The sequence below is a fragment of the Ixodes scapularis genome, unplaced genomic scaffold (assembly GCF_016920785.2).
Source record: "Ixodes scapularis isolate PalLabHiFi unplaced genomic scaffold, ASM1692078v2 PGA_scaffold0__279_contigs__length_252992795, whole genome shotgun sequence".
Taxonomy (NCBI): domain Eukaryota; kingdom Metazoa; phylum Arthropoda; class Arachnida; order Ixodida; family Ixodidae; genus Ixodes; species Ixodes scapularis.
In genome coordinates, this window is record NW_024609835.1 from 228,393,892 (window position 1) to 228,418,216 (window position 24,325).

The following is a 24,325-nucleotide window of genomic DNA, read 5'->3' on the forward strand; positions in this document are numbered from 1 at the left end:
TGCTGGCTCCGAAAGGGCGGGACGCTCATGCAGGCCAATGAGGGCCTCGAATCAATACGATGTCGGCCGACTCCTACACGTTAAAAATTTACGACACCTGCTGGTCTGTTAAGAAGTGTTGCTTTCTCTTTTTGGAACTCCTCCGATGTAGCTTGCCGCCTATAATAAAATTTAAATAATCAATAAATATAACAGGGTGGAAATACTGTATTTCATTTTTATGTGGAAACGTTCAAAAAAATAAAAAAAACTATTTCCGAGCTTGCGAAGACGCGCAATTCGAAAGTCCATTTCGTGCCGTAAAAACACGTTTTTGTACGATATTGATGCTTAAATATAAAACATACAAACAAAATATACACTTTCTAGACCTGATTTTCGCGTAGAAAACTATCACATCTACCATTTACCGAAAAATAAAAAAAATAAAAAATGTTTTTTTTTTTAGAAAATTAATTTCAAAAATGGTACTTTTTGGTTTTCACATAACATTAACGTAAACGTACCGCAAAGAATATTTTATACAGCCAAGTCACTTTTAATACATATAAAGAACGCGTTTCTGGCTCTCCGTGGACATAAAAAGTATTGATGTAACCCAAGTAGGTCGCCAGTAATTAATTGTCAAAATTCGTCAACAACTGACCGAGGGGGCGTTTTTGACATTTTTACAGAAAAAGCGCAAAACGCCTAAAATTATTTCATGGTATTGGAGCCTTTTAAATGGGTCCACAGAGTGCTTTAAAAAAGATGGTATAATGTGGACTGAAAATCCACGGCGGGAGATCAAGCGAAACATCCGACCCACGACGCGTGTGAAAAACACTGCTTTTCGCCGCGGCCTCTTTAAAAATTCATAAGTCGAGAACAAAAAATCCGACGAACTTGCGGTCTGTGGTGACTGCGTTTTTAGAAACGGCGCCATAACATATATTTTTTTCATCGAAATTAAAAGTTCGACCGTTTTTGCCTGCACGATTTGAGATGAAACCACCCATATATATATATATTAATGCGGTCAGTGCGTGTGTGTACGGAATGCATCTGTCCCGCCCGAAGAGATCATCTATTCCCTGACTACGGGAAAATAGAACTTTCAAGGGATCTGTGCAAACGTCTTTATTTTTTAACTTGTGTATGGAGGAATACGACACATAAAAATGTGGCCAATATCGGTTCTTTCAAAAGATACAGCTGGGTATAATGTGGGGAAATAATGTCAGTATTTTATTTCTAGAAATTTCATTGTGGATGTGGAACTCGCATAAACGCTGAATCTTCTACAGCTATGTCAAAATAAACTACAAACAAATAAAAAAGTAAAATTTACAAAATGCGCCCCACACTCACTCCTGTTATTTCTTAAAGTTAGTGTACTCCACATGACGTTGTAAATTTTTGGTTCGGAAAGTTGGCCTTTGTAACATATGTGCTCTTCAAGAAAGGAATGCTTATATTCGTGAGACACAGACAATTCACCTCAAATCTCCAGCACAATGCCGTTTTCGCTTTCTACATTGATGTTGCCACAGCCTTGATTGCAGTACCATCATATTTAGCATTTGTGTCCGCCTTGTTGGAAACATAAAAAGTGCACGTCCGCTCAGGACCGCATTGAAAAAGAAAGTGATGCTTACCTACAAGAATAAGATTAGCGACGCCAATAACATGACTAACGTGTGCAAAGAGCTTTTGAAGTCTAAAAAAATTGCCACAAATATAAGTGAATTATGTATATAATGGCATATTTTACTAAGACAAATACAAGCTGTTAGTCATATTAGACAAAACAAAACACCGCTCCGATGACAATGACTGACAATCCACCAACTTGTGATAAACCTCAAACCTACTTTGAAACCGAACCTAGAGTTCTTTCTGGCTAACCACGAGGGAGTGGAACGTAATTCTCCGCACTAAATTTAGTCTCTTTACGGCGCTTGGAAACCATCGATCACCGGTGATCGTTGGCCTAAGGGCGCTGTGAGGAAAGAGTTAAGTGCCCCTATTTTAGAGCGCAGCTCTTAGGTGCCCGTCCCGGCTTGAGCGGCGTCGGCGTCGCCGTCGGCGTCGGCGTAACCAAGGTCACCCCAAGGTCACGTGACCAACAAGGTCATTCCAAAGTCACCCCAAGGTCACGTGACCCCCCTCCGAGGTCACGTGACCCCCCCCCTTCAGGGTCACGTGACCCCCCCAGGGTCACGTGACCCCCCGCCGAGGTCGCGTGACCTCCCCGATCACGTCATTGTCACTGATGACGTCACCGGCATCCGCATCGTCATCATCGTCATCACTGATGACGTCACCGGCATCCTCATCGTCATCGTCATCATCACTGATGACGTTGCCGGCATCCGCATCGTCTTCGCCATCATAACTGATGACGTCATCAGTGACGTCACTGACGACGTCATCGGAATCCGCATCGTCATCGTCACTGATCATCAGTGACGTCACTGATGGCACTATCGGCATCGTCACGTGACCCCAAGGTCACGTGACCCCCCAGGTCACTTGACCCCCCCGTACCCTTGCCTCCTCCTCCTCAAGAGCTGCGCTCTAATTTGGTGTTACAGGGAGTTGTGAACGGCTTTCACTTTTTTTGGATCTATCAAAAATCATTAAAAATTGTAGATCATTTAATTAAGTCGCGTAACTTAGTCTCCCACTTCCACACATATCGCTGAAAATTTGTTTAGGCTATGAATAGCTTGTAAAGAAATTTTAAAATCAAAGGTAAACGAACTTGCGCTTACTCCTGTGGGTTGTTCATTCATTAAAATTTGTGAACATTTAATAAAAATTATCATAAATTAAAATTGATTGCATGATTTTAATAGAAAACACACCTTTGTAGATGTTGTTTGTAAATATTTGTATTTACCATAATGTCAAGTTTGAACGTAAACGTACATCGTCTATGCACCAAGAATACCGAAGACGTCTAAAATCGATCACAATTTTGTCAGGTTTCATGAAGTATAACATTTTATGAGGCACGGAGCCGTGAGGTTAGAGCGTTATAGTTTTGACTAGTGTGTCCGGCGCAACAGATGCTGACCGACGCGAAAAAAAATTATTGATATACAATAATATGGCACACACGCATGAATTCAATCGTCCCTTCTTTAGAAAAACAAATCCACCCTGGAGTTATTTTATGTGAAATAACTTTTGTCAATGGCTATAAATATAGAAACAAACCGTTCCAATATAGTTCTACTCGACAAAATATCGTCGAGCAAACATTCCTACCCTTATGGAGAAGTTCGCATTATTCTATGCAGAAAGAAAATACACACCCCTGATGCTGAATGAACAATAATATTTCATACGTAAACATGCAACCATGCAGACGCTCATTCCATACATGCAGAAAGTTGTCGCGAATGTTTGAAGCGAACTGTGCGCCACATAAATAATACTTCGCTAGACTCGCGATGGTACGCCCTTTTATCCCATCGAAGCGAGCCTTCGTAATGTGCTTAGCATGGGCGCGGAAGGAGTCGAAGCAAAATAAACAAAAATATAAAAGAAAAAAAATGAAAGTCGTTCACAACTCCCTGTAACGCCCAATTAGAGCGCAGCTCCTGAGGAGGAGGAGGAGGGAAGGGTACTGAGGGGATGGTCATGTGACCTCAGGGGGGGGGGGTCACGTGACCTCGGGGCGTCACGTGACCTGGGTGGTCACGTGACCTCGAGGGGGTCACGTGACCTGGGGGGCGTCACCGGGTTGCATGCAACACGGCGACTCCGGTGGGTTGCATGCAACTTGGGCTAAATGCAACCCGGTTGCATGAAACGCGCGGTTACGCCGACGGCGACGCCGCTTAAGCCGGAAACGGGCGCCTAAGAGCTGCGCTTTAAAACATCTATTTACTTGGTGACGTGATGGATGGCGTCGGAGCAGCGGAAAACGGCAGCCACCGTGGCGGGTTTGTAAAAGCCGCCCAACCCGCACGCAACAGAAGCGCCAACTCCGAGACTACGGTGAAGGCAAGGACTACTTGAGTAAGGTCGGTCAGTTTCTGAGTTCGGTGAGTTCGCTTAGGGGCGTGTGTTCATGGGCTTGATGAGTTGATGAGTTGGTGTGTTCGTGAGTGAAAACTTGAAGTTGAATGCGGCCGTGAGGGTAAGGGTAAGTGCATTTTTTTTTAACTCTAAATTTCGACCTATCTATAAGTGAGTGAGTTCAGCAAGAAGTGTCGATATCTGGTTGTGAGATAATACAAGACGCGCTTGCGCCGAGGCTGACGCGATTTAGGCGCAGCTGTGTGGATACATCTATACTCCGTTTACTTTTTAAAGGGCACAGGGAACGTAAAAAGAAACCTAATGGTGCTTGGAAGGCCTCTGATTGTCGAACACGAGCTTACAGTGACGACATTGGTGTAGGGCGTTGGTTAATGACGACATAGATTCTAGAGGTAGGACTGGTTGAAAAGATACACGTGACCCCTTCTGATATTTTCAAGCGCGTGATTATCACTCAATATTTTGCTTTAAAGGGACACTGACACCCCCCAAAATTTATTTTTAATTTTTTGCCAGGCGCTTCATTATGGTGTCGGAGGACTACCCAATTAATATTTTGCAACAGAGTACCGTATTTTTTTAATAAAGCCAAAAGACGCAACTGCTCGAAACCGAAACCGAAACCTGACGGAGGTCGGAGAAGTGGAGAGAAGAGAGTGGAGTGGCGGAAGTCACGTGGCTGCACCCGACCGTGTGTTTTTTTTTTTTTTCTTTTTTTTTTTTTTTTTTCCTTCCCGGTAGCAGACGACATGCGGCGTATGGGAACTGCTCGCCGTGGGATTCTTTTGCAGTTATGTTTGTTCCGCTCGTTGTTCTGTACTCCAAGATGAGTTGTTTTGTACATTGAGGAGTTGGAGATGAGTAGTGAGTGCCTGTGGTGAATTTTGATCGGCTCCGAAAAGAATACACCCAAGATGTTGCGTGAAGAGCTGGCTCACATGTCCCGCGTCCGAAACAGAAGTGGCATTGTGCGACAGAGTTTCCGAAAGATCAACGGGATCGGGACCAATGGCTGGCTGCAATTCCTGTAGACCATTTACGGGCACCTCGGGAAGCGGACGGTACCTGATTTATATGCTCCTTGCATTTTGTGGAAAGTGATTACATTGAGTTCGCAGGTGTCAAAAAGGAAATCCCATACCATTTAATTCAGCGACGTGTCGTCCACAAAATTTGTTTCTTATTTTTTGTTTTTGTTTCTTCAGTAATAATTGTAAAAAAAAAAAAAGAAAGGTAGACATCAAAAGTATTTAGAAAAAAAAAAAAAGGGGTTCACGGGGGATCGAACCAGGCTCTACCGCGTGTGAAGGGGACGTCTTTCCCACTGAGCTACTGGGGCTTTTTTTTTTTTCTTTCTTTATTTCCTGAATTTTACAACACAGAAAATGACATCAATGAAGGGCTAAAAGAGCCACCCTGGCCGATAATAGAAACGAAAATTAAAAATCCTTAATGGTCGCCAGCTCTTCAAGAACGGGCAACCCCTCAGTTAACGGTTGTTGCATTTTCATCACTTCCTGCAAGTGACACACCGTTTCTACAAAGTACTTGTGCACTGGGCGGACGTTGATATCGGCATGACGCACCGCAAGACGACACTGCCAAATACTGTGCAGGCCTAAAAGCATTATGAGATCATAAGGCACCGTGCCCTTTCCATCTACAGACAGGTATCGGATGCCGTGAGGCGATAGGGGTAAGACCTTTTTTAGCGTTCTCTGCAGAACATCCCAAAAGAACACCGCGTCCCAGCAGTCGATAAATACGTGTTCTATTGTCTCGGGCTGCTTACAGAGGACGCAGTGCTCTGACCATGCTGTTGGTACGCCTTTAGCGATAAGCCATGTTTTAACGGGCAGGGTTTCAGTGTGCAACTTAAAGAAGAAAGTTTTCACGTTCGCGGGAACTACCATCTTTTTAACTCTTTTTAAAACGTCTAGTCCCGGGCCTGCACTGTATCTGGACCGGTACAACGGGACAGGAAATAACAAATCAATCAAATCTCTTGACAAACGTTTACGCGAAACCTCAGCGAGATAATCCAAAGAGAAATGCGTCGCTAAAAAGCGGTACGCACCGATGACTTCCTTAAAATAGCCGTATGCACCAGAAAAACAATCATCACACGACGCAACTACAAACTCTGGCAAAACATTGTATAGCCTTAACTGAATAACAGTCCTAAGAAAAGGGTCTTTCTGGTCACGAAGAAAAAGAAATCTGTTGACCAGTTGTCTTATGAACATGTGTGTGAGGCCTAGCCCTCCGTCTTTCACCCGACGAAAAATATTGGTTCGACACATTCTTTCCCAGGAGGAACTCCAGACAAAAACAGCAAAAACCCGATGCATACGCTGTATGTTAATTCGCGAACAATGTATCACCTGTAGTACGTACCACAGCTTTGCTGCTAAAAAGGTGTTACAGATAGTTGCGCGAGCAAAAATAGACATGGCACTTCCTCTCCACTTCCCAGTCCTTGCACGCAAAGTTTCCGTTTCCTCGCGCCAAAACTGATCGCTGGAGCGGTAGTACTCTAACGGTACGCCGAGATAGCGCACCGGCGTGACAGACCATTCAATGCGCTCAAAAACCGGAGGCGTGGAGGGCCAGTCGCCGTGCCAGAAACCCAGACACTTCTGCCAGTTGACAGAGCTACACGTGTTTTCACAAAACGTCACAGTTAACTCTACGGCTTTTTTAACACTCTCTTTATCCGAACAAAAAACGGCCACGTCGTCCGCGTAAGACAAGATCCGAACTTCACTGGCCTGTAATTTGAAGCCACATATTTGGTTACTACGTATGACGCTTAAACAAAAGGGTTCTAGATAAATACAAAAAAGCAGTGGTGAAAGTGGACAGCCTTGCCGCACTGAGGAAAAAAGGGGAACGCGGTCACTGACCCGCTTGTTAACAATGAGTCTGGTGGCGCAGTTCTGGTACGCCATACGCAGACCTTCAATCAAAATAGAGCCTACGTTTACATGCTCTAAAATAGAAAAAAGTATTTCATGGGACACTCTATCAAATGCTTTTTCGAAATCAATTTGCAGTACCGCCACTCTGCGCTCCATAGCATCGCAACACTCTAAAATGCTGCGTGCCACATGGACGTTGGTTACAATGCTTCTCCCCTTAATGCCGCATGTTTGATGCGGGCCAACAATCTTAGCTATTACAGACTGTAAACGTTCCGCCAAGACTTTCATTAAAATTTTATAGTCAACATTAGTCAACGTTATAGGTCGATAAGAACTGACTTGACGAAGTTTCGCGGGGTCATCACTTTTCGGAATGAAAACGGTATGTGTGCTTAAAAAAGATGGTGGCAAAAAGCCGAGGTGATAAGCCTCGCGGATAACACCGAGCAAAAAAGGAGCAACGTCCTCTTTAAACGCTTTATAAAAGTCCCCTCCCAAACCATCCGGGCCGGGCGATTTACCTTGTTGCAAATTATCAATAGCTCTTTCGATTTCACTTAACTCTATCGGTTGTTCTAATCGTTCCTTAAGTTCATTCTCAAGTGTTGGCATAAGTGGCAAAAAAATACTATTAAACTCCGTTTTCTGCGGGGTGCGATACTTGAAAAGTTGGGTATAATAATCGACAAAAGCGCTTTCTATTACGTCTCTATCACCAGACACTCTTCCTTGATAAAAGATTTCACTTATTTCATTTTTGCTTGCATATTTCTTTTCTATGCCCAAGGCTCTTTTTGTTGGCAACTCTCCAAGCGATAACCGCTTTAAACGCGCCCGCACCATGGCTCCCTGAAACCGTTCGGTATCGAGAGCTTCCAGCCGCTTTTTAAGATTGCTGATGTCATCCGAAAAAATACCCGGCGATAAGCACTCTTCGCGCACTAGCTGGTCTAACAGGCCTTTTAACTCTTTTATTTCTTTCCTTTCGACGTGCTTTATCAAACTAGAACGCTCGATTGCACTCATCTTAATCTCTTGTTTAAACAATTCCCATCGTGTGCCGAAACCTTCGTCGAGGCCGCCCAGTTCACTGAGCTTTTTTCGAACTCCCTTTACGAAAAATTCGTCCCCTAACAGCTGCGAATTTAGTTTCCAAAGGTGCCATGTAAACTTATTGGGAGCTTCCTTAGCGGCACACAACATAAACGAAACGAGGCAGTGGTCGCTAAACGACACGGGCTCTACTGTGTACTTCTTACACGCCCTGACGAGATCAAGTGAAACGTAGGCCCTATCCAAGCGGGCATGACTGGCCCCTTGGAAGTGGGTAAAACGCACACCTGACGCTCCTGACACGGAGTGACCAACGTCTTCCATCCCGTACTGCTCGATCATGTCGCTTAAAAACATTGTGCTCGCGTCTCTATACCGGATATTGTTAGAACGGTCCTGCGGTGCACACACGCAGTTAAAGTCGCCGAGAAAAATAACTAGTCTGTCGGTTTGTACATACTGTTCCAGATGCTCAAAAAAGATTAAGCGCTCATTCATTCTGGTGGGTGCATAAACGCACAGGACTCGAAACTTATAGCTAGAACTAAGAAAATCACACATTACAAATCGGCCAGACTCACATGAGCTACTGGGGCATACCGAAAATGGGGTATCTCTTTCCTTAGTAATAATTTAGCCGATAAACTGTAAGTTGAAAAGTTTGCTGCCGATTTTCCTCTAGCAAAAGCACTCCCGGGTCGAAGTCGGGATGCACCACGCATTCGCGACATTCTCACCTAGTAAAGAAATCGTACGCGTGCATATTCCACTCGAAGTAGACACGTCGCGCTTGACGTTTGCGCGAGCGATGTCTTCAGCCACGAGAAGGGAGCGACGGCTCGGCGACGTCTTCGTGCAAATCGGCTTGGTGGTCGGGCGTGTCGTACGGGATGAATACCAATTCTTTTGACCAGTCCCAAATTTCTCTTTTAAAGGCAGACAAAATTCGCCGGTACCGCGAACGACAGTTCTGAAATAGAGGTCCCACGCCCGTCGTCCGCTGCCATCGCCGTCCCTGCGAGTCCCACGATACGCGAAACGACGCACGCACAGAATGCTTCCGGTTGTCTGTGGAACTTTTTTTTCAATCAACGTATTTGCAGCTTTTTAGAAGCCACAAAAAATGGGTTTTATATTTTTTTATATTTTTAATATTGAGTGTGTGCCTTCAGTGACCTACGACTTTGATTAAATTTGGTGGTCGCATCGATACCTTAGAAAACGGCCCGTGACCGCGGAAAAGAGAGTGAGCGAGACTCGAACCGGCCAGTTCTTGATCGGCAGTTTTCGGGCGGAAAGAAACCGAATTTCGAGCCGCAAATTCTGTTCTGGGTAGTTGAGCTCTCATATGTCACGTACAACTAAAAACCTCGGCGAGCATAAATACCCTGTCAGTGTCCCTTTAACAACGGTAAATTGGAGGGGGATTCGTATATTGATATCTGGATGTTAATTCCAACAAATAGGAAGATCGTGCATGGTTTTTGCACTTGCTTGTAGTTTTGCCTCTCTGTTAGACTATACCAACGAAGTCATGAACAATGGAGAATTTACTCAAAACTCTAAACTTCTTTTACCTCTTATGTTCAAACAACATCAGATTTTTTTTATTATATCTTAATATGTTGCAACAGTTCCACAAACTAGTTCGAGCGAACGCCATGCGAATTAAAAATTGGCCAGATTTGCTTTACGATGCTTTTTTGTAAAACTGAGACTGCAGCAAATGCCAGAAGCGCGAGAGCTCAATATGACACTGCTATGGTTGGCTATAAGGGACTAAAAAAATTTTGTTGTTTTTATGTTTATACAGCTTAGAACTTGGTCTGCCTCAACGGGCGACGAGTCTCCCAGCTGTAGAGGAGAAATTCAGCCAGTGCAGTACAACCATTAGCCTGGGGTCTTTAACGTGCATCACGCAGTAGTGGTGCAGAGACTTGGAAAGTAATCTGCTACAAGTAACGGATTACGTGTAATCAGTTACTTTTTATCTAATTGTGTAGGTGCCACGTTACTTTTTTTCGGAAGCAATTTGTAATGTGATTTGTTACAAAATATTGGTAACGAATTATTTATATTACCCGTCACTAGAACAAATATGAGCACAATATACAGTAACTGCTGCAGTAGGAGCATAACATTCAGCAGTATAAAGAGAGCAAGTTCAACAATATAGAAAATATCGGGAAGGGAAGAATAGCCGGAAAAAAACATGATTTTTTTTGTATGACCGGTCACTAGAACCACTAAAAAAGCGGGCAAGGAATGTACAAATATGAGAAAGACAAAGATCAATAAGACAACTCTCAGTAGGCTCTATGTCGCCTTCCATTGTGTTTTTCTTCTTCTTCCGGGCAGGACAAAGCACTTTGTGTTGATTTGTTTTTGTATTTTACACCGTTTCAACCTTTCCAACTGCTTTGACGTCTCCCGCCACCTGCACATACATCTAAAGCGGGTTTGTACCCCCTCGATTTGCGGGTTAAACTCACGTAACAGATGATGTAGACTCGCGCGATGGTGTCCAGTTCTCTTTGTCTTCGATGTGTGCTACTTTATTCTAGCACGCTATTGAGGCACGACTGAAAACCTCCCGGTGCGAGGCTAAGAGCATCGTCTTCAAGTATACACACGATACTTCTTTTTTTTTTTTTTTGTCTGGGCATGTCAGTCGAGTCTACTTCTCACTTTGCAGTCAATTCTCAACATAAAGAGTGCTGACTGAGAGAGAGAGTGAGAGAGAGAGAGAGAAGCGTAAACGTGATGTGATCCTCTATTGTTTTGTGAGACCGATAGCCACCGCTTCTTTTGCTCTCTATAGCCTCCCCTCCCCTGGCCTCACGAATAATGGTATGAAAATGGCAACCAATGAGTGATCGATAACCCGTAACCGCCACGTTTTCTCTGGTTGATCGCGTTTTTTTCAGACATGGTATGTCCGTCGTCTCTATAGCCATCTGTTAATGAGATGTTAAACTTCAGGGCATCAAGAAGAACAAAAACCCAGAGTTTCAGTGTATAATTTGCTCGCCAAAAAACCACACATTCTCATCAGCAAGAACAACAAACACTAATCTACAGAAACATATTAAGGTAAGCTGGGACGCCTGCATTCTGCATTGGTTATACATTGTAACGTTAGAACCAAGTTTTTCTTTTCTTGTGGATCCCAGGCGAAACACTCTAGTACAAAGGGAGCTTTCGTAGATCTCTTGTTTAGCTCCGAATCTCGTAGCGAATGTAGACGCTGGTACTGAACACGCGCACCGCTAGCTTTGTCTGCACAACTCCCGGAATCATTTCCGGGGGCCGTAAGCTAGCGGGATGGCGGGTGTGGTTTCAGCTTTCGGTGGATTCTTAGCTTACAAGTGAACGGAGCGTACCTGCACTCTTTCTCTCAAATACAATATTTTATTTTTACAAGGACTACCATAATAGGGGCGCGTGAGAAATGGAAAAGTAGTGTTGCAGAAAATTTTTGAGAATGATCAAAATTATTATTTTTTTCTGAATAAGTGTGCGGAAAAAGGAGCGTGAAAGTAATTTGTAACGTAACGAGTAAAATAATCCGTTACTTTTCAGCGAAAATTAGTTGTAACGGTAATTCATTGCATTTGAGGCTTAGTAATTTGTAATTTGTTTCCATTCGATTTTTGAAGTAACGAGCCCAAGTCTTGTGATACACGACCGCACGCCGGTACGATTCTCATCCAGTTCAAAACGGGCAGGGGTGAGGATTGAGCCCAGGATCCTGGGTTCTGCAGCGCGAGCTTTCGCCCCACGTGCTCCGAACTGGTGTGCGCTAAAGCCCCTCGATGTGTTTGCGCTCGTCTTGCAAGTAGCGTCAAAGGCGCGAGTGCACGAGGCCCATGTCTCGAGCGGCCCTTGGAAGCAAATGGCGGCGCAGCACTGAAATGAGCGGGCCTTGGAAGCGAATGGCGGCGGAGCACCCGCTCATGGCATGTGTCTCGAGCGCTTCCACAACAATGGTTGGCGGTACTTGTAAAAAACGCTTTTATCAAGGGGCTTTAGTGTGCGCTAGCCCACTTGGCCACCGATCCCCCCTTTAAAGCGTGTTTCACATGCAGCGATTTTGGCCCTAGAGCGGCGCGAATTCTGCCGTCGCGGCGCTCTGGCCAGCACCAGCGGTTGAGCGGCACGAGCGCCGCGACGGCAGAAATCGAGCCGCTCTAGGGCCAAAATCGCTGCATATGAAACACGCTTAAGGGCCTATAAGGTCTATTAATGACGTGCGCGTTCGAAAGCGTCGCTCTGGTCGTGCCACGATTGGCCCAATGATGATTATGACGTCATCAAGGGATTTCTCATCGACGGAAATGAGAAGATTGTAAGAACTTCGATTGTGGGGGTGTTGGCAGTGTTGCATTGAGAGTGCAATAATATCAAGCTGCCACCACGCTAATTAAAAACACCATCGAATTTTTTGTTCGCAAGGTAATAACGTTACGAGAGGGAACCATAGGAGGGCGCTACCAAAACATCTGGCCGCTAATAGCCACCGTAAGGCCTGGTTCAGACAGTTGCGTTTGACTGCGTTTGACTGCGTTGCGGCTGCGAGAAACTAGGACATCTATGCTGTTTATATCGCGTGCCAAGATGATTCCTTGAATTGGATTCCACGCTTCATACGACGCACAGATGTGCTGGTGACTCGCTTCCGGTTCTTGACGCAACGCAGTCAAACGCACTCAAACGCGAGTGTCTGAACCGGCCTTTACACTGCTTTGAAGCATCCTTCTGCAGAACAAGCGCTCGGGCTAGAACTGAGTGTCCCAAAACCAGGAGTGCGTTTTGGCTCGCGCTAGTAGCTTTGGCTGCAGTCTGAGCTTAAGTGTGAACAGAGTATTGGCCTCAAGACCCAGATTGAATTGTGTTTCCAGTAGAGGTAGCGTGGATAATGAAGATGCCGAGCCGCTTCGCACGATAAAATCAGTCCGCTAAGCAATAAAATGCACTAAAACAACTTAAAAACTGGCACCACGATGCCCTGATATGCGCAGGTTGATCTTGCAATTATTTTCTCTTGGAGAAAAAAGCTGTTTCTGCCCGTTTTCAGTTCCCGGTTGCACAACACTGTTCACGATGGCGAACTTCGGCGAATTCTGCCGAAAGTTCCCCGAACCAGTCGAACAGTCCCCACCGTCCTCCAGTCGACCCCTACCTTATCGCGTGGCCTTGGTCAACGTGACCTCACTTTCTGTGTGTGTTTCGCGGGCTGGACTCCGTCACCCCTGAGCTGACAGGGTAATTGAAGCCAAGGCGTTCGGTGAACCAATCGCACGTCTAACTTTAATCAGGCGATCATGCTCCTTCCCGTAACCACGCGCAGAGAGCGGGGCAGGTGATGACTGATCCGGCGGGCGCGTAGCTCCCCCTGTACTGTCAGCTTAGGAATGAACGGATTCCTTGTCGCTCAAGGACGCCGAATCCTCTTCGCCCACAAAGGAGATTTGTGTGGGGAAAACGGGAGGGTAACTGTTCTCTCATCACGTGTCTCGCCCTTTCTGAGGGAAAGAGAGGGTGCGCCATGGAGTTTAGCCGAGCGACCTTGGTAAGCAATCCGTTCCGAGGCCGTTCGGCTCGCCCCTCCCCTGTGCTCTCCCCTTTCTCAAATACTTCCGTCTGTCTCTGCTCAAATTTGCTATCCGGGCGTCCCAATCTCCAAAATGAATGAGTATATAAAAGAAAACTCTAGAGCAATAGGACAAAAAGAGACCGAGAGACACGAAGCTCGAAACTCAACTTGAAGCCTACTGTCAAAATTAAAAAGAGACAATAAAAATAAAATGGTTACAAAAAAAAAAAAAAAAATGTTCGATATAAATTTCAAGAAAATTGTCGGCCTTGTTGGCGTTCCCTCAGAGCACCATTGAAGCTAACTAGATTAAGGCTGCGGTCCCACGGCAGCCATCTTGAACAAGGCTTTAGTTCAACCAATAGATGGCGACACGTACCCGTGGGGTGGCCGAAACATTGGTTCACAGTGGGATGGCTCGAGCACCATCACGTTCCCCTCGTGGCCTTGCTCGCGCCGCTGCCAGCTGTGCTCAGCTAGCTCAAGTAGCGTGGCCCAGCAAACGGATGTATGCGGAGATGCGGTTCGGCGGTTGTAACGGGCTTTCACAACAAATCTTACCAAGAAGGAATCAAATGTTGATTGACGTGTTAATATTCTATCAATGAAAATTTCTTCTGCAGGAATGCACGCTCAGTAGACTCAATCTTCCAAGACAGGAGTGGAAGCGGACGTCAAGTCGCGATTTACAGTGCTTACCTCAGCATTTTAATGACGACTAAAATAACGTCACGAAATATTGTGTTTCACGGGGTCCGGCAGATGTCTTAAAGGTTGTTACATTATAGACCCCTTTCGGAATGGAGCGCCACCTGTTGCACGCAACTGCAACTAGGTCCGCCGCCATCACGCAGGGGTCCCGCCAGAACCGCCTGCATCTTACCGCCTACAACGGTGCACTTTGAGTCCCAGTCTGCGCGCGCCGCATCAATATGCCATCGCATTGCTGCGTACCTTTGTGTACGCAGGATGGATACGTTGACGGAGACGGAAAAAAGGTACGTGTCAGACAAGTTCTAAAGTGTTCAAAAAGAAAAACCGAGTCCTCGTGTTGTTTACAAAACTTTCGCGGGTTAGACAAGAAAACGCTCTTATCTTCCGTAAGCGGAAGCATCGCAAACGATTATATGTTGTAGTAGTGTGCCCGTGTGTCGCGCCCCGTCTTTAACTAGAGAAGTACGGCCGCGGTTCAGTGCGCGGCTCGCATGCGCGAGCGGGTCCCTCCTTCAGCGCTGCTTCACTGCAACCGAGGCCATTTTAGGTACTTGTTCGGCGTGTAGATGCATGATTACTTCTTCCTCAAGTTCGTTTCCTTTACTCACGCCGGTAAAGAGTTTTCCAGAAAACAGACGTCGGGTGGAGGGAGTGCACAGACTAAATGCAGTGTACACCGAATATGAAGATCACTCGAACCCGCCTTGCGATCGTAGGAACTGTTGGAGTGGTGGCCTGAACAGGGTGCCAAGGCCGTACAACTAGACGTTTAGGGACGTTACGCTACTAATCAGTTTGGAAATTTGTGAGAATGCAGCCAAAGAGTTGGTGTTTAGAGCATGTTCAACAATTATTTTGTTCAACGGTTGTTATTCCTGAACACATTGTATGTTGTTCAATTATAATTTTTAAGAAAACTGTTTTTGATGAATGTATGTTATTTTGCAGGTGTCCTTTCATATGTTCCCCAAAACAGACAACGTCTATCGGAAGTGGATCACAGCAATCAGGCGTGATGAAAGTAGACTATTTAAAGTGTCGAAGGCAACAAAAGTCTGCTCGAAGCATTTTGTGGAAACAGACTTTGTTCGTAATGTGGCCAGTGGCCGCAGGCTGCTCTACGAACACGCAGTTCCATCAGTGTTCAGTTTCACCAAGCCTAGAGTCACTAGGAAGCCACCGAAGGAGAGACTTCCACCAGTCATACACCAGGCTTTGCAAGACCTTGAAGACCCAAACCGAAACTTGGAACAAGAATCGCAAAATCACGAAGACCCGTTCCCTATCCCCGAGCTGCAAGAAGTATGTCCACAAGTCACCGCAGAGTTCATGGGAGCGCCACCTTGCACGTGCAACCTGGGGCCAGAGCTTGACATGACGAAGGCTGTGGAGAGGAGGCAACAAAAAGACATTGATTAACTGCGTGCCGAACTGAAACGGAGCAAAGCGCAGGTGTACAGATTAAAAGCTCAGCTGGAGGCCGCACTTGCAAAATGTGAAGTGCTAGAAGCAAGAAGTGTGCCTTTCGGCGTAGAGAAATTCCGAGCCAATGATGAGGACATTCAGTTTTATACTGGGTTGCCCAATTACCGGAGTTTCCTTATTCTTCTAAATTTTGTCGACGCTGGCGAAAATGGGAGAAATATTCTCATGCAACATGGGAGGCACTCCTCTGTCTCGCAGAAGGCCGGACGGCGACGAAAGCTGTCGGCAGAAAACCAGCTGTTTCTGGTCCTCATGAAGTTGAAGGGCGGAATCTTCCACAAACACCTAGGCCATCTGTTTGACATTTCAATGAGCACCGTGTCAAAATTGTTCAGTGCATGGATGAGCTTCCTCTACCTGAACCTTACCCAGCTGGGTCTTTGGCTGCCACGGGAGGCCATCGACACCACCATGCCAGTTGCGTTCTTGGACAAGTATCCGACGACGCGAGTCATCATAGATGCTACGGAAGTCAGATGCGAAGTAGCAAGTTCCTTTGTCACACAGTCGGGAACTTACTCTTACTATAAGTCAACGAACACATTCAAAGGTCTCGTCGGCATTTCGCCTAATGGCCTTGTGACATTTGTGTCAGAGTTGTATATGGGATCTGTCTCTGACAAAGAAATTGTGATAAAGAGTGGACTGATCACGATGCCTTTTGATCAAGGGGACTCTGTCATGGCTGACAAAGGATTCAAGATTGCCGACCTTCTAAAACATCTTGGTGTCACGCTTAATATCCCTCCTTTTCTAAATCGGGGCAAATTTTCAGTTGAGGAAGTGGAGGAAACCCAGGACATCGCAGCTTTAAGGATCCATGTTGAGCGACGCATTCAAAGAATTAAGTCGTTCCACATCTTTGATCGACCCATCCCCATCTCGCTGGCACCCCTTGCTAACCAAATCTGGACTGTTTGTACCATACTCACGAACATGCAATCACCATTGATTAAGGATAACGAGTAAATTGTACTTGGAAATGTTCCCGCAGGTTGACCCAACTACTGACGAGTGAAAATGGGAAGTTTTAGTAGACTGTACAACTGCTAGCCTCCAGTACTGTGTAAACGATGGCCACTGGCTTGAACAGAATTCACAATGCTTGTATATAAGTGAATGAACCTTTGATCCTTTCAGCTGTGTTTTGCATAATGTTTTTCTATCCAACACACCAACAATTCTTAGAGCCACTGCACGGGGCAAGTTACCCCGCTAACACATGATTTTGTACTTCGGGAAGCGTTCATATGCTCGCATCTTACAGGTGTCATTTATGTGCCTATGGTAAAGCTGATTTACCGTGATTCTGCGTCAGATACTCATTTCAGAATGCTGTTTCGAGTTCTAGCGCCCAATTGTACCGTTCCACTTGTTCAAGATCGGCTTTTCTCGTATAAGAGAGTTCAATTGAATAAACCAATGTCATCAAACAGTTCGACTACACCGCTATTCCTGCAATGCATTGTGGAATCAGCAGTCTTTCTGCCCATGCAACAACCTTGTTGGCTCTTCGTAGAGAGCAAGAGAGGGTAAAGCCGTCATGTTCTGCCGCCTTCCTCCTGTGAACTAAATTGGGTGGTGTCGTGCATGCAGCAAGCGGTTGATCAGATCAATTTATTTGTATTGAAAGGAAACATGTCCGAGACCTTTCTGCAGACGCAATTGTAGAGTTCAGGTCCGAAGTCTGTGCTAACAGTAAATTGTGTAGAAAAAAAGACATGGAAAGTCACATTCATAAATCGATTACACCATGTATGTGTGACCTGAAGCCCCCCTAGCACAGTCTTTCAACCAAGATCAAACACTGGTTTCAGACTTTTGTTAAAATCACAAAAGTAATCCAGTTACAGCATGCAATACTAAACAAATTACAGGCATGGGTAGTGCTGCTGATGCTTTGTAAGCAACAGGTTGGTGCCTAAAAATAATAAAGTGGGGTTTGGCTCCTGTAGCACCGGTTTGCACGACTTCGAAACTGTTTTCGTCGGAGTGAGGTTCATCCAAGGAGGAGTGAGCATTGACAGGAGATCAGGGACACTTGTATGTTTAAAAAAATTTTATATGAAAAATGCATTCAACACAAAGAACTGATACAAAGACAACATAGAAAAGATCACACTCCTCCTCCCCCCTTCCTTCTCTTCCCCCCCCCCCCCTCCCCCAGAAAAAAAACAAAACATCATGGTACAAGGTGACTTACAATTAGCTGAAATTTGCTTCGTATGTTTAAAAAAATCTTTTACATCGAAAATGTATTCAACATAAATGAAATATACAACACAAGGACAACAGAAGAAATCACACACACCCTAAAAAGAAACAAATTCCCTGTGTCGAAGAGATTTTTTAAGTTAATGCAATTAATGCAGGAGTGTAGGCGAGCTGGATAATCCCTGGAGAAGGGGAACAAGGGGACAAACAACAAACACAAAATCTCCAACTTTAGCTAGGTGACTGGTGCGCAGATGAAAAAATCCGCCTAGTCCTGGTATCGAACCCCGGACCTCTCCATTTCCAGTGGAGCGCTCTACCCACTGAGCCAACCAGGAGTTAGACGTCAGTAGAGCAAACGGGTTTTAACAGCCGCCACCAGTCTTGCCACCAACAAGGGGGGTCCTACATTAAGGTTATGAAGTAATGCAATTAATGCAGGGGTGTTAATGCAGGACTCGCCCTTGTTGGTGGCGAGACTGGTGGCGGCTGTAAAAACCCGTTTGCTCTACTGATGTCTAACTCCTGGTTGGCTCAGTTGGTAGAGCGCTCCACTGGAAATGGAGAGGTCCCTGGTTGGAAACCAGGACCAGGCAGATTTTTTCATCCACGCATCAGTCACCTAGCTATTGTTGAAGATTTTGTGTTTGTCGTTTGTCCCCTTCTCGAGGGATTATTTATCGTTTTAAGATTTTTCAAACCACTTAGATGGGTAACATTGACCTCACTCCAAACCAGAAAAAATTCAGAAAAAAGTGAGTGCAATAAATGGTTCAGCTTACTCTACTCTGCAATTCAAAGCGCAGCAACTACCGTCTGCACTCCAAGTGTGGCAGCAGTTCATTAAAGTAGAAATCTTCTAACTTTTCACTCACACTCTGCCATACTTTTTCATTGAACCTCATCCTTTCAATTAGGATGAAACTTTTTCCATATACAACAAAGTCTGCCCACTGCAGCCCAGAAAGCGCCATTTGTCCGAGGACTTGATAATAAAAAGGATGATCGTCCTTCAGCCTTGTGCAATCTCCACTTCTTTGGAGCAGAAGTCCGCATGGGTAAGCTCTTCAACAGTTTTGTTGTAAAGGGAATGGGGGCACTTAATTTCCACAATCCCATGAGGGGGGTCCTCCGCGGGGTCGTGCACAACTCTGTCTGGTGATGCCCCAAGCCATGGGGTTTCAGGGTCGACGAACAGCCCGCATGACTTGACTGTGACCTGGTGGCCTAGCCCTCGGAGCACATCCTCGTAACACCTTGCGGCGAGTGGCTCGTTGACAATGCCATGTCTGCAAAGTAAGTAGAAAGTTACATTGGCACCGAGGTTTACACGGTGATACAGTGTCCGCAAAACATAAAGGTTTCAGCATAGTGCAGACTGCGGACGCTCCAGTAGCATAGTTGGAAGGATTAGAGCACATGACACGTGAAGCAATCGTACGGAAAGGCTCTACGCTAGTTTGTATCTGTAACGATTGACGAGCCTTAAATTTTTAAATAAAAGCTTGCCATTTTCGTGACCTGTGGGCGCTGAATTACAACAGTTCTTGGCTGATTTTCATTTTTAAAAAGCTTGAAAGCACGCTTGAAGCTTGAGGAATGCGTTCGTTCCGGCGGAAGCGACGGCGTCGACGTTTTCTGAATGCTATTTTTTTGGCGGCTCTGTGCCACCTGGTCTCCTTCAGTTTGTTTTCTCGTTGCTGTTGATAGAAATTTTGCTGTCACCTGTATGTATAAGGACATTCTGTCTTGTTTGTGCGAGCACTGTTACGTTGCGCCACACACTCGGTTTCGGATACATAGAGCTTGCCGATACTGACGCTTCTGTCTAATGTAAGAAGCTGCTAGTGTGGTTCGGCAGTTGCTGGCGGATATCCGCACAGCTTTCATCACCTCCCCCCCCCCCCCCCCCCCCAAATAATCAAGCCCTAACGAGTACCTCGCCAAAGGAATTTGCCACATCACGACTTCTCCTTGAAGGAGAAGACATGTATTAGAGGATAGGCATGCTGTGCCATGCAGTGCCATAAGTAACGCTTACAGCGCCTCCACTTTTGTCGGTTTTGCGCTGCTCTCGTTAGCGTGAAACAGCAACCCACCACAAACTCTGGATCGTGCTAAAAGTAGTAGGTCCCCTGCATCTGCTGGTAGGGCTTGAATGTGATGCAAAGCTTGGTTGCGCAACGTGGCCTTTTAAAACCCTTTAAAAGAAGCCCAATGGCTATTGGTAAAATGCATTCCAAGAGAAAATATAGAAAACAATAGGTGGAAAACCCAAATGGCAGCCAGAAATGTGCATCCGTATAGCTCCGGTGCATTCTAAGCAATGGTAGATGGTAGGGCTGCGCTACAAGGTGTGAATACAGCCTTCTGCCCTGATGGCATGCCTGCTTACCTCCAAAATCTCGTTGCCCAGAAAGGGAATGGGGATCTCCCACAATCCACTGGTCGAGAAGAATGTACAGTCTTTCGGGGGAGCATACGAGAAACTTTTGTGCTGCCCTATGTTTGTTACAACTGAAAGTCCATGCGGGATGATGGGTTGCTGGTAGGACAGCGGTGATCTGGCCAGTGCAGGGCCAAACCTCGTGTCTTTCACTGTGCTGTCCGTCACCAGTAGCAAAGCCTTCCCGAAGTCGGTGCAGGTGCCTAGGGTAGCGAGCGCTTCAGCAAAGCTCCTGTTGGCGGCATTTTGCTGGCACTGGCTTCTTGGTGAGATCCTGCTCTCATACAGACGAGATGTCAGCGGGGTATCCAGCCCGCCCTCCCTCACGCTTCTCCAGTTCACCGACTGAATCGAGGTACCCTGGATGTGGGGCCCTCGGGGGACCCTCCACTGTTGTGGCAGGTCGGTGCAGCTCAGCTCCGCTGGTGCCTCGCTGAAGCCTTTTGACTGCAGGAGTGCGACCGTCCGAAGGAGGGCCATCAGATGATGACATGCCATACCTCCTGCAGGGCATTCACAATGGCCATCCAACAACTAGCCTTGCACCCCAACTGCCGCCATCACAGTGTACGGATCCTGGGTCTTCTTCTTGCTTCGGTAGCAGGAGCGCTTAATGAAAAAACTTCCTGCACTGAATGGGATAAAAAAAAAAATTGTACACCGGTTTTACACTCCAAACAGCTGTACATATTTTCTTAGCAAATAAAAACCAATTTCAGCACATTTCTTTTTTTTTTTTTTTTTGCAATGTCACATTTCTAGCGGGTTCAAACAAACGTGGTACGTTTACAAACGCCGTGAAATAAACCCAATACATCAGTGGTTCTGGAAAGTCTACTCTGTAGCATTGTGAGAAATGCCACAACCCGCTTAACTTCTTAGTCTTTAAAAGGCTACCGAGGAAGGAATTTAAAATGCTGCCTGCCACCCACCCCTACAACCTTTTCTGCTGTTCTGTACGATTCACGATTGCGATTTCTTAAACACTCAAGGTTGTGACTCGTGAGGAACCTTTTGCAGTTACTGACACGCGGTCATAAGTTTATTGGAGGGGTACGAAAAACGAAACGAGCGAGTTCTCGGCTGTCACCGAACGACAAGCTCACGACGGGGGCAGCGTACCGGGTCGTTCGGAGTGGCCACGCTAAAAGCGCGATCACTATGATTAACTGTATTAAAATTATGGAATGTTACTAAAAAAAATTACTACAAAACAAGAAAGAACTTGCCTTTTCCTTGAGTAGTTAGCCCTTATCGATGCGGGGACCACGTAAGCTTCGACGAAGAAGTTGTAACTTCGCTCCATACAGCGGTCTGTGCCTGACCGACTCCTGTAGAAGGTCTCCACCTCTCTGTCACTTATGTGTGGCAGTGTCGATAGGTCATTACACCAACAGGTGATTGGGAAAACACTCGCACAAGCCATAGCTGAAAACGGTACGGCGGCTACGCTGCACGCCGACCGGCCGAACTAGTCGAACCCTGCGTAATGGCGGCGATCACCCAATGTTGCTAGATGTTTTACTATTCCAGCTAAACTTTTTTTAGTGTTGCCTAAATTCCGAAAGGGGTCTATAGGTTCCCAGAAAACAAACGCCGTTGCAATATTTTCGGAAGTACCGACACACATAATGTTGTAAGTACAGCTTAGGAGGAATATGATGAAAACCATCAGAAGAAATAGGAAGACGTTTATTTGCAATGGTGACGCTATGAATAAACGGCGTTTAGCGACGGCAAGTTATGAGCGTTCGGGAATTTATAAGTTCACGTGATTGCTAACTATGGACATGCGTTTTTGTCGGGAGATGGTGTTACGGTGATGACCTGATATCGGACGACTCGTGGCAGACGAACATGCAAGTTTCTTCTCAGCGAATGGTAAGAGTCCAGTGTAAAGCACAACACGTGGCTACCGACGTTGTCGACGTTTCGAACACTTACCGCTTTCGACAAAAGTCCTGGCACCTGGGCTAACTTTCTGGAAAGACTCGAAGTCTTCCTTGAGTCCAACGCCATCATGAACAGTAACTGAAAACGATCCACTATTCAATCGGTGGGCGGCGAAGCGTATCCGCATCTGCGGAGTCATGGACGATGCGTACTCTATGTGGTTGGAGGTTTACACGATGCCTGCCACGACGCCCAAACACGTCATTGACGTTCTACGGTCTCTTTTACCTACTTTTGCCCTACCGAAAATACTTTTCTTTGATAACGCGCCAAATCTTGCTTCAAACAAAATAAAGAAGTTTTTGAGAAAAAAAAACTTCATTAGTGCACCATACCATCCTGCAACTAACGGGCATGCAGAACAGATGGTGTGCGAAATAAAAAAATAAGTAAAAGCCGTTTACAACTCCCTGTAACACCGAATTAGAGCGCAGCTCTTGAGGAGGAGGAGGGAAGGGTACTGGGGGGGGGGGGTGAAGTGACCTGGGGGGGTCACGTGACCTTGGGGGGGTAACGTGACGATGACGATGATGTCATTATTGACGTCACGGTTGACGTCACCAGTGACGATGACGATGCGGACTTCGATGACGTCACTGATGACCTCACCGGCATCCGCATCGTCATCGTCATCATCACTGATAACGTCACAAGTGACGTCAATAATGACGTCACCGGCATCCGCATCGTCATCGCCATCATCACGGATGTCATCAGTGATGATGACGATGACGATACGGATGCCGGTGACGTCATCGGGGAGGTCACGTGATCTCGGCGGGGGGGTCACGTGACCCTGGGGGTGGTCACGTGACCTCGGGGGGGTCACGTGACAGGGGTCGCGTTACCCTGGGGAGGGGTCACGTGACCTTGGGGTGACCTTGGGATGACCTTGGGGGTCGCGTGACCTTGGGGTGACCTTGGGGGGTCGTGTGACCTTGGGGTGACCTTGGTTACGCCGACGCCGACGGCGACGCCGACGCCGCTCAAGCCGGGAACGGGCCCCTAAGAGCTGCGCTCTAAAAAAAAAAGCCCTTTTGAAGCTTACGGAAGAAGCAGTTCAGTGAAGAATCGCCAGGTTGTTGTTCCAGCAGCAAGCGACGGTCTCATCTTACACGGTAAAAACATCCGCCGAAGCAATATTCAGCGGACGAAGAGACACACCCCTCGATGTCATGATACCATGGCTTACGAACGAAGATCGAGAGATTCCCAGATCGGGAGTAATTGCAGTTTATTCGATCGGACAACTCGTCTACGTAAGGAATTTCATCGGAAGTCGGGCCTTCCATGTAAAACTTGAGTAGAAAAGGCTCTCTGTTGGTTGACCAGAAGGTGTCATCTCTCTGAAAACGTTGGATATCAATGCCCTTGAGTGTAAATATAACTAAATCACAAAACGCTCTTTGTGTATTGTGTAACTGCCCTTGTATTTCATAGTACAAGCTATGGTGGTGATTCGTACCAGGCTCCATTTTCTCTTTTTTCGCCTCATACTCCTTTGCGGTTTAAGTATGCTTCAAGAATCTTTTGGAACGGGGACACTTTACGTCAACGAGGCCATTTGTTCCAAGTAGTCAATCAGGGAATTCTGCTGGAAATTCAATCCTCCTTTTAAGGAATAAGCCGCACTTCTGCACAGTGCAGTTGTAAAGCAACATCCTCATTGATTCTACCATATTCTGTTGCGGGTGAAGAAAGTCCTTGGGTACACGATACTTGAAACAAGTCTGGCACTGTACGTTGTGGTTCGACACCCACAAATGTCGTCGTCCTTATAGAGCCTCATCATTTAATCATTACATCGTCACCTCATATTGCTCTTCATCAACAGTAAGTACAATAGGCTATCGCCATATTACTATCCAAGAATTGCAAAATTGAGTTCTTCAGTCCTTCAACAAG

At 46.0% G+C, this 24,325-nt stretch overlaps 1 protein-coding gene, 1 non-coding gene and 1 pseudogene across 2 annotated transcripts; 2 read left to right on the forward strand and 1 right to left on the reverse strand.

Annotated features, from left to right (window-relative positions):
* Nucleotides 1-15,282: 15,282 nt before the first annotated feature.
* LOC120844216 lies at nucleotides 15,283-16,776 on the forward strand. The gene is made up of 2 exons (XM_040215867.3): nucleotides 15,283-15,624; nucleotides 15,775-16,776. The coding sequence occupies exons 1-2, from the start codon at nucleotides 15,283-15,285 to the stop codon at nucleotides 16,774-16,776; spliced, it is 1,344 nt and encodes a 447-aa protein (XP_040071801.1).
* Nucleotides 16,777-18,544: 1,768 nt separating this feature from the next.
* Trnas-gga lies at nucleotides 18,545-18,617 on the forward strand. The gene has a single exon. It is a non-coding gene; the product is annotated as a tRNA-Ser (tRNA).
* A 213-nt stretch (nucleotides 18,618-18,830) lies between these two features.
* On the reverse strand, nucleotides 18,831-20,965 carry LOC120844215 (annotated as a pseudogene).
* Nucleotides 20,966-24,325: the final 3,360 nt, after the last annotated feature.

Bases quoted from the DNA above. Each gene is read 5' to 3' on its own strand.
- LOC120844216 (XM_040215867.3), top strand. From the start codon at position 15,283: ATGTTCCCCAAAACAGACAACGTCTATCGGAAGTGGATCACAGCAATC. The intron at 15,625-15,774 runs GTATGTCCACAA...AGCAAAGCGCAG, and splicing joins CTATCCCCGAGCTGCAAGAA to GTGTACAGATTAAAAGCTCA.